The sequence below is a fragment of the Gobius niger genome (assembly GCF_951799975.1).
Source record: "Gobius niger genome assembly, chromosome: 8".
NCBI lineage: Eukaryota > Metazoa > Chordata > Actinopteri > Gobiiformes > Gobiidae > Gobius > Gobius niger.
In genome coordinates this window covers 37043839-37062469 of record NC_136859.1, presented here as the reverse complement: position 1 = coordinate 37062469, position 18631 = coordinate 37043839, and the positions used below count along the sequence as shown (strand labels likewise).

The 18631-nt window shown below is 43.7% G+C and overlaps 1 protein-coding gene across 1 annotated transcript in view; it reads left to right on the top strand.

Annotated features, from left to right (window-relative positions):
• thsd7ab (thrombospondin, type I, domain containing 7Ab) overlaps positions 1 to 18631 on the top strand; it is a 357113-nt gene that overhangs the window by 278184 nt on the left and 60298 nt on the right. Inside the window, exons 18-19 of the mRNA XM_079562212.1 lie at positions 779 to 932; positions 9776 to 9917. Of these exons, the coding sequence (XP_079418338.1) occupies positions 779 to 932; positions 9776 to 9917 (296 nt within the window). The remainder of the gene's footprint in view (positions 1 to 778; positions 933 to 9775; positions 9918 to 18631) is intronic.

Genomic DNA, 18631 nt, shown 5'->3' with positions numbered 1-18631 from the left:
GATCTCCATGGTAACTGTGGACTTTCCCGAACTCTATTGGAACATCATGCCCATGCGCGGTTATATTAGTGTTTTTTCCTTAGGGGAGAAAAAACAAAGGGGGTGGGGGGGTAGCTACTAAGACACAGCTGGGCCTGGGATAAAAAAACAACAACATTTATTTACAGATCCAACATGACAGGAGCAGACGCAACACCATCTTTCAATCAAGCTTTAGACCGTGTTCGAAATAGTTTAGCTGGAAAGTTTACAGCGGGTACGTCACACGTCATCTGATCGATGATACGATTGGCTGTGGCTACTGCAGACACATCATAGACATTCATAGCGCCCAATAAACGACTATGGACGATCGTAAACCACACCTGATGGTCTCCAAACTAAATATAACTTGTGATTTTGCCAACTTAGCTGCAACTATTCCTTAACTCCGCAACTTCCCCACAGCCAAAGAGACCGTTTATGATCGGTTAAATCCATTTGTCTTGTTATAATTTCACATTGGAAGTGTTGTCCAGTGTTGTTCAGTCTGAAGGTGAGGCTCAGCGAAGACTCACCTCAGTTTGACTCTCCACCTTGTGTCCTAGTCTCACTTCTCTGCTCGCTACTGGGGACAGGCTTTCAGCAGACCGATGTGGTGTGTGTTCATGTGAGGCGCTTTCTTTTGCGACTTCTAGGGTCATGTTGTATATGAACCCAGGGCTGAAGCTCAGTGAGTGAAATAAACCGAGCATCAGACTCTGGACCCCCCTGACTTCGGTGTTCCCCTCTCTCCCAGGTGCATGCTGAACACCATCGACGGGCCCTCGGAGTCTGTGGACGATTACCTGTGTGACCCTGAGGAGATGCCTTTAGGGGCCCGTGAGAGCAGACTGCCCTGTCCCGAAGACTGTGTGCTGAACGACTGGGGCCCCTGGGGGCGCTGCAGCCTGGTGAGACAACACTGACGGAGCACACACGAGCCGCCATTCTCCTCCTAAAAGCCACACACATGGGTTTAGTGCTATAGTCAATTTGGAGATTTTTGGCTAGTTTTGCCTCCTGACAGGTCAAAGTGAAAAATATAGATGAAACTCACTTTTTGCCAAGTTTATCTTATGACGTTGAGCTGACTTAATGGTGCATTATGGAACTTTTTATGCATAGAAAACCGTCAGCAATGAAAACCAACCAGAAACCACAACAATTAATCCTGGAGCGTTATGGCCTCTGTGAAGGGAAGTGAAGGCACCACGCTAACCACTCATACAGTCACTGGGTCACTAAGGTGAAATATGCACAAATATTTTGTTTTATTTTTTCCCATAAAAAAGTTCCACAATGGGCCTTTAAGTTTTAGATTTGTTGCTAAATCACAAAAATGTCCATTGTGTCCCACGCTGAGTCCGTTGTAAGTATCGTTGTAAGGCTCTCCCGCTCATCCACAGCATTCATTCATCCAACAAGTCCTCCAAATCCATACGACACAAGTGGTCGTTTGTCTTATTCCTGAAATACGACCATATAAGACGTCTACTAAAACAGCGCCCCCAAGCTCCCATTGAGGGTATGTACATTACATTTAACCCAATTCAGAAACAACTTTATTTTACGTAATGTTTATGACCAACTTTGACGACGATTCCAAAAGTCAAACGCAAAGAAATAAATCACAAACTTGCAAAATTAGCCCCACGTGCAATAAGTAAAGCCGTCCCAGATCTTCAGCCCCGCCACACCTGTGGAGGAACTGAACGTCCAGCTGTGCCAAAGGCTCTCCCAGCGCGCTCTGCGCTATTACGCATCACACCTCCCCAACCGCAGCAGCGGCGACAATTTACCGCTCTCATTATATTACATGATATGTGTAGGCTGGTTATCGCCATTTTACTCACAACAACAGCGACACCAAAGCATTTACTTACCTTTGATGTCTTCGTGACTCCTTTTCTCCTCCATGAGTCACTGCCAACTCCATATCTCTCCTGTCACTTCCATCTCTGTCCTCAAACGTCCTCGTGTCTCAGACTCCGTGTCTCCCGTACGTCCGGTTGTCCGGTGACCGCAGCGAGCCTCGGATCCGCCCCGGGTTCCAGTGCGCATGATGCGGGGAAACACCTCTGTCATCCCGGCAAAGTCTGGCCTCGGCTCCGCTGCTGTTCTCCACAAAGTCCCGCGTCTCTGTCAGAGTTCCTCTTGAAAACGTGCTCCAAATGTCCTGATCAAACTGAGCTCCTTCATTTCTCCGCAGTTTCGTCATTTAAGGATAAAACATATAAAACATCACAGCTGTGTTTAGCTCGCGGGTTTTTGAACTAGATTTGACGGAAACTCGCTCTGTCCAATGAAAACACGTGAATCAGCTCGAGGGCGTTTGGGAAGGTGAGCCTGCGCTCTGATTGGCTGAAGGGTCTGCTAAGTCATAATGTTTGTCTTATCATCATTATATCTTAAATAAACTGAAATAAACTGTTGTAAGGAATTTCCTCTGATGCCGTGATTTATATGGACAATATTACATATTTTATAATTTTTCTATTCAAAATAAATGTCTTGGTCATAATAATCATTCTACCCATATGTGTTTCTATGACATAATGGGCTAAACACATGATGCAGATTAAAGGTTAAGATCATGTATGTGTCATTACAAAATGTGTCTCTACATTTGGCCCCTCCTTCGACTGAGGCGACCCGTCAGGAGCAGTGGGCTGGAGCGTGTAACATCTGGGGACCATCTCCAGATGTGGAGCCAGGCTGATGGTCAGAATCACCTGCTGGAGGATTCACATCATGCACATGTTTTACATGTGGCACTTTGTGTTCAGTGTGAATGTTTTGTCATGTCTGATTGTATGTACTGTGTGTAGATGAGCGGCTCTGTAGCACAAGACTAACCCCTCTGGAGCGAATAACGTTTATCTTATCTTATGTTGGGGAACAGGTGAACTCCACACTGAAAGGGAATTGAACCCAGGACCCTCTCACTGTGAGGCCAGAGCACAAACCACTCAGCCACATGTGCCGCCATCATGTAAATCATACAGACGACTGTCACGTGTGTTTTAATGAAATATAGAAATGTAAACATATAGGGTGTTGCATTATGTTTGATCTGTTTTGTGCAGAGGAACATCATCATTGTTCCCTATATTGTAAACATCTAATGAACAGCTGCAGCGACAGATGTGCTTCATGGAGTTCTGGACAGTCCAATTGTGTCCAGTTCTTTTGGGTTCCTTTGTGAGCCAGTGTACGACACTGAGATGGTCTATTTTAATGGTCAAATGTACACAGTAGCTTTTATGTTACATTGACTGAGCTCCATTGACATCACATTTACATGATAAACCGACCCCCACACGTATGTGCGAACCCTCACGGTCCAGATGAAACATGAGGGTTCACGTTTCATGAATACTATGAGAATTAGTTATGTTTTTATTTATTTGTTTTATTATTGTTGAAAACTCCACTGAGCCCCTGAGTAAATGTTTGTATGATTAAGGTTTAATGTTGATAAAGCAGAGACAAAACATAAAACAATGGTGAAAAATTCTGATATGTGTAAATAATACCCCAGAAAAAAACAACATAATTCTTATGATAAGACACAAGAAAATTAATACAGGTTTAGATTAATTGCGCTATGATTCATTTTTTTTTTTTTTCAGTTTTCCGCTTGCAGATTTACTCAGTAAGAGAACTATACACTCAAGAGTACAGATACTTCAAAATAACATCACTACTCATCTTGAGTAACATGAAAATTACAAATAAATGGATCCCAGGAAGAATCATTATTGCTGTGGTAAATACATACATACATACATAAATAAATTAAAAAAATAGATAATAAAGCATTTATAAATAAATAAATAAATAGAATCAAATACATAAGCCTTTTTCTTTTTCCCTTTTTTCTTTCCATCACTAAACTCTATACCATATACACCTTTCGCTATATTTTATTATTTTTTCCTACAAGAATTCTGCTTTAGTCCATATAAATCACAGGCAACAGAAGAAATGCTCTACTGCAGTTTATTTCAAATTGTTTATAATATAATGATAATTATTAAGACAAACTACTGGATATGACATTATGACGTAACAGACCCTTCAGCCAATCAGAGCGCAGGCTCACCTTCCCAAACGCCCTCGAGCTGATTCACGTGTTTTCATTGGACAGAGCGAGTTTCCGTCAAATCTAGTTCAAAAACCCGCGAGCTAAACACAGCTGTGATGTTTTATATGTTTTATCCTTAAATGACGAAACTGCGGAGAAATGAACCACATCAGTTTCATCAGGACATTTGGAGCACGTTCTCCAGAGGAACTCTGACAGAGACGCGGGACTTTGTGGAGAACAGCAGCGGAGCCGAGGCCAGACTTTACCGGGATGACAGAGGTGTTTCCCCGCATCATGCGCACTGGAACCCGGGGCGGATCCGAGGCTCGCTGCGGTCACCGGACAACCGGACGTACGGGAGACACGGAGTCTGAGACACGAGGACGTTTGAGGACAGAGATGGAAGTGACAGGAGAGATATGGAGTTGGCAGTGACTCATGGAGGAGAAAAGGAGTCACGAAGACATCAAAGGTAAGTAAATGCTTTGGTGTCGCTGTTGTTGTGAGTAAAATGGCGATAACCAGCCTACACATATCATGTAATATAATGAGAGCGGTAAATTGTCGCCGCTGCTGCGGTTGGGGAGGTGTGATGCGTAATAGCGCAGAGCGCGCTGGGAGAGCCTTTGGCACAGCTGGACGTTCAGTTCCTCCACAGGTGTGGCGGGGCTGAAGATCTGGGACGGCTTTACTTATTGCACGTGGGGCTAATTTTGCAAGTTTGTGATTTATTTCTTTGCGTTTGACTTTTGGAATCGTCGTCAAAGTTGGTCATAAACATTACGTAAAATAAAGTCGTTTCTGAATTGGGTTAAATGTAATGTACATACCCTCAATGGGAGCTTGGGGGCGCTGTTTTAGTAGACGTCTTATATGGTCGTATTTCAGGAATAAGACAAACGACCACTTGTGTCGTTTTCTATTGGAGGACAGTCTCCATTCATCACACACACTGAAACACACTCCGAAGCTCTCCTTTTATTTGATCTTTTTTTCTCATCCACTCTCTGAGTAATGTGTTCAACAAATGAAGAACACAAATGTAATCCTGCTCAATCCATTATTTAGATTTCTTCACCAATAATTTAGTCAATATAGATACAGACTGTGGAATTACCCATATTATGTTCATGCTCGAAGCAGCCAGAGGGAAAACAAAGAAGAGAAAATACTGAACGTTCTTTCATTTCTCCTCTAAAAAATGCTTATTTTTGTACTAAATAAAGATATAGAGACATGGAGAAGAGCAAAGCGGCCCAACAGCCCATGAATACTTAAAAAATGGACAATGCTAACCAGGAAGCTAGTGTTAGCTTCATGCTACATATGCTAATGTTTGGAACGAGTGCCAACATTTTCGGAGAAAACCTCCATATGGACCCGATTTCGCCTTGACTTTATTTCAGGGTGCTTTGGTGGTACAGTGGTTAGCGCTCGTGCCTCACAGCAAGAAGTTCCCAGGTTCGATTCCCACCTTGACGGGGCCTTTCTGTGGAGTTTGCATGTTCGCTCTGTGTCTGTGTAGGTTTCCTTCGGGTACTCTGGTTTCTCCTACCACTGAAAACATGTACAATCGGTTCCCCTCTGGGGCCAGGATTCCCCTGGAAATGAGATTCCTAATCTCAGTGAGACTTTCCTGTTTAAATACAGAACAAAGTGTGAATATCTCCATTTTGAATCTTTTTCAGAAGTGTTTGTTTTGCTTTGTTTGTTTCTTTGTTTCTCTACTATACAGATGACACTTATGAAACTAAAGCCACACACATTTGATAAAGAGCTAGACAATTTATAGTTTCGTGGCACTGAAACAGACCTGGTAATGAAAAACACTCCTATAACGTTGAGTTTTTTCAATGGCACTTACATGTTTTTGCAAATGTCCGCCAGAAAACGAAAACATTGTGATTCCAAGGTTTTCTTTATTTTTGTGGGGGTTTTCTCCTGATGAACTGCACACAAACACAGTAAGGAGACATTTGCTGTACATTATCGACATAGATGAAAGAGTTTTTAATGTGGTGTTACCAGGGACAACAAAGAATACTGCATTAAGTTGCCCTGTAGGAATTTTGATAGTGATTTACCGTCTGAATTCTTGAGACAGGGTTATGATTAATGATATATTCATAGAACAAAAGCAGGTGTATGTCCTTTTTCCAAGAGCAATTACCACGCACTACTATAATCATCACTTTATTTACCATGCTGTTACTATGCTGTACAGTGAAGTGTTACCAATAAATCATGCACACATATATAAATTAATTAACCCATCGAAGCGCTGTCTTGGTTACTGCAAGAAAATATAAATAACAGGACTGCAACATATCATCAGTGAAGGCGTACAGTGATGGAGGAAGACTATGCAGCATTCAGGTGCACATAAAACTGCTGCAGGTTTATATTGTTATCATTGTGTGACAGAAATATAGCCATCGGATGAACGTCCCTCTCCCCGGGCCGCGACGCAGCAGTCAAGGCCACGCTCGTAAAAGTGTACAGTGTTTAACATACTGCGCAGGGAAAGGTTCTGTTTTACAGGCTGCTAAAGTGGGGATGATTTGAAATAGTGTCACAGTGGATTTTTATAAGGGGACAAAACCGGGAACATGACGACTTCAGCAAACTGTTCAGACTGCGGCCCCTCAGTGCCGGCCGGGGCGGCGGGACGTCAGGGTGGGATTAGCAGATAATCAACTTGGTTTGATTGAGATAAGCAGCTGTTTCGACAAATTCGCCCGAATCAATGGCCCGTATCGACACAGGACAGTAAATGGTAAATGGTAAATGGTCTCAACTTATATAGCGCTTTTCCACCTACATTAGGCACTCAAAGCGCTTTACAGCAAGGATCCACTCACCCATTCATGCTCCCATTCATACACCAATGTACGCAGACACTGGGGGCAATGTGGGTGAAGTGTCTTGCCCAAGGACACAACGACAGTGTACACTTCCAGGAGGTGGGATTCGAACCCCTGACCTTCCGATCATGAGACGACCCGCTCTACCATCTGCGCCACTGTCGCCCTAGGACAGTGTTCCTGACCGTGTGTAATAATTCAGAATTAGAATTGTTTTTATTGCCATTGTTAGTGAAGCACATAGTGCAGTAGAGCAGTGCAAAAGGCTGGAACAGGTCATTCCATTTAAGAGTTGGATACAGTGTTTTTGTTCATGAGTCTAATGGCGGAGGGGAAAAAAACTGTTCATGTTCATGCCTGAGGGGAGAGGGGGGAATAGTCCGTGTCCAGGGTGAGAGGGGTCAGCTGTGATCTGACCCATGCACCTCTGGTCCTGGAGATGGACATGTCCTTGAGAGATGGGAGTGCCATTAATCGTAACACGTGGTCAGAGCTCACAACAGTTTGTTATGTGTTAGCTTAGTATAAGAGCGACAAAATTTGCATGAAATTTTGTTGAATAAAAGCAGGGACAAAAGTAATCTGAACACTTTCTCTCTCCGGCCCGTGAGCAAAACCTTTCCTCTGGTCTCAGCTTGTGTCCTCTCAGCAGCTCTCCAGCTCCTGCTAATCACAGTCCATTCACCATAGCCACACGCCGCCTTCCTTCCCACAATCCCCCACTGCACTGGGTCCACTGCACTCCACTGTGCTGCTGCTGTGTGTATGTGGGAGGGCATCATGTTTAATGCATGAGCCCTGATAGACTTATTCATAAGACGGGCTCTCCCCGGGGCTCCTCTCCGGGCGGCGAGGGGTGAGAGGACCCAAAGTACAGAGACTATTAGCAACTAAACCTGTGTGAAATGTGCTGACATCAAAATGTGCGCCAACTGTGTCCATTTTAGCAACGCTCTCAACCTCCAGCTGTTTTACATAACTGCCAACATCGAAATTCAGGACCGCTGCAGTCTTTACCTGTGTCTTTTTTGTCTGGAGGCTTTCCATTACACTCCGAGTGCCCCTACGTCGAAGGTGCTGCCAATTATACAGAAGTAGTTTACCAAACTCCTATTTATGGGGATTAATGAGCCATAAAAATGGCCATAACCTATTTAATCTAGGTAAATGTTCCAGAAAACCTAAGGATGCACCAATCCCATACTGGTATCAGATATCGTTTCTAGAAAAAATACGGTATCGATTCCAAATATCCAATACTGAAGCAATAACTTTTTGGATGCTCACTGTTTTAAGAACACAACTTTCACCAACTAAATCTACGAATATGATCATGCTGCACCTGAAGTTCCGAACCCGAGTTAGTTTTAAGATCGCCGTGCAAAACGCTGCAGCAGCAAGGCCGGGACAGAAGAAAGCTCTATTTAAATGAATTATTAATAAAACAATATTGGTGTTTGTATTTAAGTAACTTCATGGCTTATCTCAATGGCCTGGAGACTAGTTGGAGACTCGAGTTTCCGCTGGTCACAGAGATGTCTCTGAGACATCCCCTGGAGATATGGCGAGTCTCCATGTTGTCTCGGTGAAATTGAACAGGTTCGATTTCAGCGGAGTCTGCATGGACCTTGACAAAGACTGTGGTCTCCACAATGGTCTCCGAGAGGTCTCCAGTCTCTAGCAGTTGTGTCGCGAATACTACTCAACCTATGAGACATTTCTGTGATGTCCCTGCAATGTCTCCGAGACCTGTCTGGTATCAAGGAGATCTCAAAGAGATGAAGTTGCAGCATTGCCACAGCTGCTTGAGACCGCGGTCACCTCTCGGAGACCTCTCGGAGACCTCTCGGAGACCATGCAAAGACTCCACTGAATGACGTTTGTTTTCACCGAGACAGTCTCCAGGTAGACTCTAGGCCGGTGAGATAGGCCCTTTAGTATCCATGCACCCATGGATATTAAGTGTAGAAAAATCCAGTCATCTTTCTTTAAAGTTTGTCCGTTACATTTTATCAGATATAATTGATACGTAGCATCTTGTTTGCAAGAAAAGATACAACTTTATTGACCTCACACCATTCACTTTTTCAAGCCACTTCTAAGAAAGTCTCTTGTATCGGTTGGTATCGGTACTCAAACCCCCAGTATCGGAATCAGAAGACAAAAAGCTGGATAGGTGCATCACTCAGAAGAACTGCCTTAACCAACTTGATCTCAGTAAATGTGCAAAGGAAACTCATTCCCTCTCTCACTGAGCTTCACAGAAATAGAATGTACAGACATTGCCTCGGCCTAAACCTGTGTAAAATGTGCTGACATTAAAACGTGCACCAACTGTGTCCGTTTAGAAAGGCCATGAACCTCCAGCTGTTTTACATACTGCTACATAAGAACTGAAGAGCGCTCAAGCTGTTTCCTGTTTGAGAAATGATCCTTGACAGCGTTCGAAACTGCTGTCTGTACTAGTTCATATGAAGTGGGTTCTGGATTTTGGCTTGTGAAAATAAAATGTGCTCCATATAATTAAGACGAGGAAATGATAGGAATGTTAGAAATCACTTTGGACCGCAACTAACAATTCAAACTGTGTCCATTCTTCCTTTCATTGTATTTAAGGGGGAAATATAAACCACATGGTCTTTAAGTTTGATTTGAAGATGATTCTAAACACCCAAATGTAATTGTAAGGAATTGTAGGAGAGAGAAACAATTGACTGACATATACTGTTTAAAAACAGCTGAACGCTGTCAGCGCCGTGTGTGTTCATACGGTCCACTGATCGCAGTCTGTGTTTTCCAGCCGTGCAGCAGGACACGTTTCCGGGAGCGGACGGCGTATGTTCTCCGCTCACCCAGTGTGGGGCGTGAGTGTCCAAACATCACCGACAGAGAGCCCTGCAGCCTCAACCTCAACTGCTTCAACTACTTCTACAACATCACAGGTCAGTCGTCACTTTTGCACCGATATGCAGCCGAGGAGGCAGGAGCAGTGCCTCTTAGGCTGAGGCACAGGGACCACTGGTGGGACGTCTGCTTCTTCAGGTGGTGCGCCGGCTCTTCTGCAACTTTAGACCAAGCTTTAGTAATACATTAAGTTGAACTTCAACTGAACTGGTTTGGACCATATTTTTGGTATTTTTCATAAACTTAGAAATGTCAAGCAGTAGGGCTGGGCCATATCATATCATGCACAGTTATGCTATGTTTGTAGACGCAGTATTATTTGCACACGCCAGCTGCTTTTGACTGGAGTCGTGATGGAGATCGTGATGCGACGCTCAGCTATAGCAGCATAAACATGACTGTGGAGACTTTAGGGGCAGGCACTGAAATCAAAGTACTCGTACTCGTATCAGTTTTAGAAAAAGTGGTATTGGTGCATCCCTGGAGATGGTTTTCACCAGTGCTTCATTTGTAAATTAGTAGTTTCAGGAACACTTTTGGTCTGATGTGATGGATTGGGGGAACAGGCCAAAACATTAGACACCATTATATCAGATACATCCTTTGCCGGATCCTCCAAAATATTTCCCGGATCCTTTACCCTGAAAAAATTCAATTGGGGGAATGCGTTCCCTCAAACGAGGGATCAAATTAAGCACTGGTTTTCACTGGGTTTCTGAGCAGTGGAAGAACATGGATGGATGGATGTGCTCTTGGTCGCTGTGGCAGCGTCAGCAGTGAGGAGATATATCATATCATGATATTCCTCTTTTAAATCGTAATACAAATGTTTGGCCTGATCAAACAGTGCCCCTACTTCTAGACTTCTAGACTACATTGAGTGTGTATGTAAATGTGTTTCTGATGGGTTAGTTTGCGTGTCAGAACAGTGTAGAAATATTCGTCTATCCATGTAACATCCTGTGTTAAAAACAGTTTTTTTTTAAACCTATATTCCTTTTCATGTCACCCTTGTTTTGACAATTCACTCCACACATTGCCCTGAATATTTTTTTGGGGAACCTGGTTCTCTGTTACGTCTTGTTTTGCTGCAGAAACAGGCTGTACCGAGCTCCGTGTCTCTTTCCCTCCTTTGTTTTCTCTTTACATCTCGGTCCCCGGTCCCCAAAGTACCGCAGCACTTTGGATCTCAAGGATGTACTGTTCCCAACCAATGCGAAAAAAAAGAATGAAAAAAAAAAAATCTGTCCACCGAGGCTCGAATTATGAGTAATATCCGCACACTCCGCTGCAACACTTTGCCTTCTTCTTCTCCAAATGTTCTTTCTCTTCAAAGCCTCGTTTTGAAAGGGTGCCAGGTTTTTTTTTTGCCGGGGTCCTTCGGGGTGACATTGTTATATTTTCCAAACAGTGTGCTTAAAGACGCAGTTTTATTTTTTAAAGGATTCTGGTGACAGGCACTTTATGGGATTGTTCCAAAACCTCCACTGACCTCGCGCTGATAAAATAATCATGAAACATCAACAGCTGTCAAAGCTCCACTGCAATGAAAACTTTGACTTATTCCAGCATGTTTAAACACTTTTGGAACTGCTTTGTTTTTTCATTCATGTTGTTCAAGTTAAAACTCTCGTATCACTGCAGGAAGGTCCACGTGTATATGTTCAATTCCCGGTGGACTCTTTTTGTTTTGTTTTTGCTTCTACTAAAAACATGTTTATTACAGTCTACTCTGAGGCCCGGGATTCTGGGCCTGATCTTGTGAATTTAAACACAGACTTTTGCACTGGGGCGCCCTCTGTGTGAAATCTTCAGCTTCAGACCTGACGCTGTAAATGGGCTGGACAGACACCCGTGGCCAATGGTGATATAATGTACAACAGGAGGGAGGGACTTTGGGGACCAAGAGAAAACAAAGGAGGTAAAGACAAGATGTACCAGAGAACGAGGTTGCCCCAAAAAATATTTAGGGTAATGTGCGGAGTAAACTGTCAAAAAAGGGTGACATGAAAAGAGATATAGGTTTTTAAAAAACGGGCAAGAGAACCATCACACTGAACACGGGGGCCCCCCAAGGCTGTGTGCTGAGCAGTGGCGGCTGGTCCATTATGGGCGGTGGGCGCCGCCCCTCCTATCAATTTTGCAAATAAAATAAAACGTTTTAAGTTTAGCAAAATCATAACTTTCTTATGTACAGGTGTTTTTTTACACTGGCGTGAGGGGGAGCGGAGGTGAAGGAGGTGTCATTTTGTCTGCCTGGTTCATCATGTGCCGTAACTGCTGTAACAGCCTCATAAATGTGTAGTTTTGTGCTCGGGGCGGCGAGGAACAGCGCCCCAAGCATCTAACCAATGGCGCTCTACTATGGTATAAAAACGTCACTGTATGTCATTAATTCAACCAATCAGAGACGCGCAATAATAAATCTCCGATTGGCGCTGAAGCCAAGCGCCATCTGAGATTTAACAGGTGAAAGACGAGGAAGCGTCTCCTGTAAACAAACACGAGGAGCAGCTCTGAGCTCACGGACGATCGGAGGAAAAACTTCTCATTTGAGAGACGGGGAAGCTTCGTGTTGTTTCCTGAGAGGAGGTGAAAGGATTTAGTCAAACTAATGGACTTAAGACTTTCTTCCGTCAGAAGTCACGTCTAAACGGACTTTCCTTGAGGTAGCATTACGATGCTAACTAGCCCGTCTGCTTTAGCTGCTGCTTGTTTATCTCACACTTTGGGACAACCCTCGCTGACTTGGACAGACAGTTCTGTCCCAGGACGTGGACATTTGATGGAGAGAAGATTCAGGACCGTGAGCAGGAGCTACGACAGGAGAGGGGAACGTCATTCATTCACTGAGGGAAACAGAGGTGGAGCTCCAGGTGCTACAGGAGGAGCTCCAGGTGCTACAGGAGGAGGAGCTCCAGGTGCTACAGGAGGAGCTCCAGGTGCTACAGGAGGAGCTCCAGGTGCTACAGGAGGAGCTCCAGGTGCTACAGGAGGAGCTCCAGGTGCTACAGGAGGAGGAGCTCCAGGTGCTACAGGAGGAGCTCCAGGTGCTACAGGAGGAGCTCCAGGTGCTACAGGAGGAGGAGGACTCTCTTCACAACGTGAGCTGCACATTATTTCTAACCGGATCATTTGTCTGACGGTTTATACAGGTTTAAACCTGTGGCTCTGAGGCTCATAATGAAACCACAGCAGGTCTGGGACTAAAACTGTACATGAAATCAGAGAGGAAACACCTCCTGCCTTTGTTTTGGTTCTGTTGGTGCAAAACACATATCAGTGGTACACAACACAAATATGTATAGTGACTATCACTACACTTTAGTCAGAAATTATTCATTTTTTTTGTTGAATAAAACTAAACAGTAAGTTTTGAATATATTCTACATAAAATAATAATATTAAATGCCTCTAAGATAACTTTATTTTTTAAGTTAAAAACAATGTTTATAAGTATCTTCTAAAATATAATTGAAGGTAGGTAGAGGCAACAGCCCCCCCTAGTTTTCACATCACCAGCTGCCACTGGTGCTGAGCCCCCTCCTGTTCACTCTGCTGACCCATGACTGCACTCCAAGGTGGTGCACACAGAATAATCTCTCTCTAGATGTTTGAGTGATTGCTGTGGACTTTCCTCTAACAATCAACGGTGCTGCTGTGGAGAGGGTGACCAGCACTAAGTTCCTGGGTGTGAAAAGCTCTCCTGGACCATGCACACTGAATCACTGGTCAAGAAAAGTAATCAGCGTCTCTACTTTCTCCTCAAGTCAAAGAGTCAGAGTCCCAGCCTCCGTCATGCGCAACTTCTACAGAGGGACTATAGAGAGCATCCTGACCAGCTCCATCACTGTGTGGTTCTTCTACAGAGGGACTATAGAGAGCATCCTGACCAGCTCCATCACTGTGTGACAAGGCGCCAGCACTGCCTCCTGCCGAAGGAGCCTCCAGTGCATTGTGAGAGCAGCAAAGAAGATCTGCTGAGCCCCTCTCCCCTCTATTAAGGAAATGTACTCCACCCGTCTCACCCACAAAGGGGACCCTATACACCCATCACACAGTCTCTTCAAGGTAATGCCTTCAAGGAGGAGACTGCGGAATCCACGGGTCAGTTCCAGTCGACTGAAGAAGTGTTTCATTCACAAGGCCATAGGGAAGCTGACCTCTCTTACTTCCCTCCCTCCCTCCCTCCCCTCTTCCCCCTCCCTCGCTCCACAATCAAGGATGAGAGAAATATAATTTCAAACCATTCACATTTGAATCTTGAAGAGATGTTTTTAACACAGGATGTGACATGGGTAGACAGATATTTCGACACTGTTCTGACAAACTAACCCATCAGAAACACAAATCTGCTTAAGAAATGTGCGGTTAAAGGCCTCCCCAAGGAGGGACCACTCTGTACCAGACTTGAATATTTTCTGTGTAGCGAGACCGTCAGTGTATAATGTTTTTCTCTCAAAACACGGACAGCATTTAACTCCCAGTGGGACAAAGTCTGTCCTGTGACCGCTGAAGGCAGGGAAAGTTTTTATTTGACTTATTATTATGATTTTTTTCATTCAAGTCTTTTTTTTTCTAGTTCAAAAGCTTTGAAGCTTTGACAAAAGCTAAAGTAGCAAGGGAAACAAATCTAAATTTGTACCTGTATAAAACACTTTTAACATGAAACATGTAAGTCATTGTTGCAGAGAGAGGGAACATGTAGCTCATGTTTTGCATGTTAATAGTGTGTTGGCGACAGAAATGAAATGAATCAGGATCCTGACGATAGTTTCTCTTGATCTGCTGCTCCTCTCTCACTCCCAACAAAGTTTACTGTGACTGTCCAGTACAGCACAATACTGTAGACTTTTACAGTTGTTTTACGCCGGGCCTGCACGCGCATATGCATACGTCACAGGAATTGGGTCAATATATTAGAAGTTTGACTGAAGAACAGCTTCATCCTCCTGGCTTGTTTTTGAAATGTTCCCTGACTTCCTTTTTTAACCCTTAAACATCACACAGACCTCGACAAAGAGCGCTGTCTCCACGGCTTCAGCTCCAGCCTGTGGAGGAACAGCTTGTCTCTGTTATTTTCGGTCCTAACGTGCTTGTGTTCAGATGTATTTTGGTCCATCCTTCTGCTGCTGGCATCACTGTCTCCTGCCATTGTCTTCATCTGTTCTGAACACAGCGCTCTTCTGCAAAACGGAGGGAGCAGTTTGGAATCCTCGTAATCACAAACCCTGGTGCAAAGTGGTCACGAGATTATTGTGTGTTTTTTGGGGTCGTTTTTCTTGAGCTAAGTCCAGACTCTGGGCTAAAGTGAGCCACATGTTACTTCTTTATTTTCGTCTGTACCTGTATCTGATATTTTAAACCCAATCCAGGCCACGATGTGTGCTCATAAACCCGACATGTGTCTGATGTTTTTGCAACGTGACTTCCATCTGAATGGCCAGATCACGTTCATGTGATTCACCAAAAACCTGCTCCTTCTGCGTTGATGAAGATGGAGCATAAGGAAACAGCATGTTTGTTATAAATGAGGTCTGTGTGAGGGAGGCTGACTCACCTCACTATGTAATTACGGACTCCACGCCGACACATTTCTCTGGACAGACATCAGCGCCGCTGGCTCACAAACACTCTCCCAGAAACCTGGCTCTCGTGTTTCTTTAAATGAAATATCTATTCCTTGAAATCAATGGCCGGTTTAGGGCCATGTGCAAGATCCGACTTTAAACTTTAGGTTCACACGTTATCTTCTCTTCCAGATTCTGATAACCCTCAACAAAAATAACATTGTCGTCTTGCTGAGGTTGTTTGATCGCTGTTTCACACATTATTTGAAGTGACATGGTGAGGGCAAACCTTTTTGATACGAGGGCCACATTGGGCTTTCAAACTTGCCTGGGGTATTTTGAACACGTACAATTCTCAAATAGACTGTCACCACCTAAACCAGGGGTTGGCCACCCGTGGCTCCGGAGCGGCATGCGGCTCTTTAGCCTCCGTGGCTCTTTGTCCCACTGACGCAGCCACGAGTATATGCCCAAATTGGGAGCTGGCACAGTGAAAATATTTTTTTGCGAGATACCTCGAAAGCATAGGCCTATGTAAAGTACGATCTTTTTTTTGCTAATTTATATCAGAAATGGTCAGGAAAAGTTTCAAATTGATATCTCTAAATGATCTTATTTTCCCTGTTCACCTGCAGTGTCTGGCATTAAGTTCATGAAGGTGTTGAGCCCTGACACTTTGGTCTTAGTCTGCCCTCCACTGAACTGGACTGGTGCAGTGGGAAAACAAAAGGAGCTTTAAAAAAGTTCAGACTCAGCCTCGATCGTTACCAACAAGTACAGCGAGTGGACACTTCCAAGTTTAACATCAGAAATGGATGAACTAAAGAAAGTCTGTCTCTGAAACAACCGACAAAGTGGGGGTATCTCTCCAGAGAAGGAATGTAGAACTTTTATGGCGCTGCTGAGGAAAGCATTTTAACCTTTAGGAAACTGGTGCAGAAGCCTGACTGCAGAGGATAAATGGAGGCTGAAGTGATAGGGTTCCACACTCAGTAGCGAGAATTATGGGGCGTGAGACGAGATCTCAGTCTGACATCTTTTGAGGAACAACTAAAAAGGAAACGTTTTTTGTAGTCTCTGGCCCTCTCTGGCTCCGGAGCATCAGAACAAGAACACCCGGGTTCCAAAGAAGGACTTACCCCAGTGCTGTTGTCCTCCTAACACCTCTCCACTGGCACTGGAGGAGATGTGACCTCAGGGCCCACCATCACCTCACCATGACAGGCCAAAACATGTTGGACCGTAATCTATTGACTGATTAAATTAAACAATTAAACCAGAGTCATGGCCAAATTTGAACTGAACTCAAGCTCTTTTTCAGTCGATCATTATTATTCTGAATGTTTCCTGGATTGAGAACCACTGCTGTGGAGTAAACGTTGACCTTGTGCTTGTCTTATTGTTTGGCATCTTGGTTCTTTTGAATGTCCACTTTGAGCTAAATGTTTTTCTCGTCCACTGCAACCTGAGAGATGGCAGGCGACAGCGGCCGAGGATTGTGGGTAATTTGTTATCTTTACTTATCCTGGGTCTGTCTTTGCACCGGGGAGCACTGGGGGAAGGTTAAAGCCGGGACTGATGGCGTTCACAGAGAGCCTCTTTTCTATCGTGAAGAGCTGTACGACAGTGCAGAGGAAAACGTCTTTAACCTGTTACTTTCCATCCCCCCGATCAGGGGCCCAGGGTTAGCGTTGTTTTTTACCTTCATGACACTGAAGTACAATTTGCATAATCATTTGGGACCATACTTTAGGCCAGGGGTGCCCAACCTTTTGGTCTCTGAGGGCCAAAATGAAAAAGTGCCTATGGGTCGCGGGCCAAATACAGTGATGTCAAGCGTGAAACACATATAACTGCAAATAATAAGAGTTACTTTATTTTATTTTTCCTATACATTTGCATTTGATTCTATCTACGCAAATAACATGCTATATTAAAACTAATGTTAACTCTGGCAAAAGCCTAGTTTTAGTAGAACAAAATCAACAATTGTAACAATATAGTGCAAAATGTAAAAAAAAACACCTGTATCTACAGCACCTACAGTGACTTTACCTCATTCATTTGTTAACTCAAAGAAAATGCAACATTAGATCTTTTTGAAAGTGTCAGTTCAGCATAAATGCTTTTATAAGTCATTTTTTAACATGTACCTTTGTTGATGTCAACAACCTTTGCAATAAAAGTTGAAAAACTGTGAAAGTTGATGCTACAACGCTCTGTGATAAAACCAAGACACCACAACAGTGTTTCCTTAACTTTTGCAAAAGGAGTGAAACAGCGCCCCCAATTTGACGCTGGTGGCCAAAAAGTGTACTGCATCCATATTTACCATTGAGAATGAATGGAAGATAATTAGTATTAACCACAAGCAGCGCTTGTACTGTGTGTACTGTGTACTTGTGTGTGGTAGGTCACCCACTGGTGGGCCAACAGAATTGTTTCGGCGAGCCAAGTTTGGCCCGTGGGCCCCACTTTGGGCACCCCTGCTTTAGGCTGTATGGTCTCAAGTTAATACACTTTGAGCTTTGGATATGCACAATTGCTAACCCTAAATCTAACCCTAAATCTAGCCATAAACCAAAGATGTCAGGTAACAGCTTAACTGCGAATATAAAGAAATAGGAACCGGGAAACCGTTACATCCTGGTTACTGATGGAGAATCTCAGACAGAGAATCCAGCTTTCTCATTATCAGGAAACTACTATTTTCGGGTTTCTATAACCGGGAAACTGGAGCACATGTAAACACACTCACTGTGAAAGTGCTAAAATGATTCCTAAAACAGTGTGCAATAGTATGATTATTGTGAAGAACAATGATTTCTGAAGCATTTGGTAAATTTGAGTAATCATGAACTTTATCCGTCTCACCCACACAGGCCAGTTTTCACGGTAAACAAAACTCCGCAAACGCCTCCACGTTATTGATTTGAAATTGTTTGTGTTATTAAAAGCAAAGGATTAAAAATTCAAATCCCACCTCACCTTTTGTGTTATCAGTGAGGGAACATGTGGAGGCAGAATAGTAAACGCAAACCCTTCTCTTACTCCTCTTTTATCTGGCGTCTGCACATTGGACCTTTATTTTGGAGTACACATAATCTAACTGTGCTTCAGAGTCGCTTTATTTAGTGAGGAGTGCAGTGCGTTCTCCAGAGTGCATGATCGGTTCACTTCAT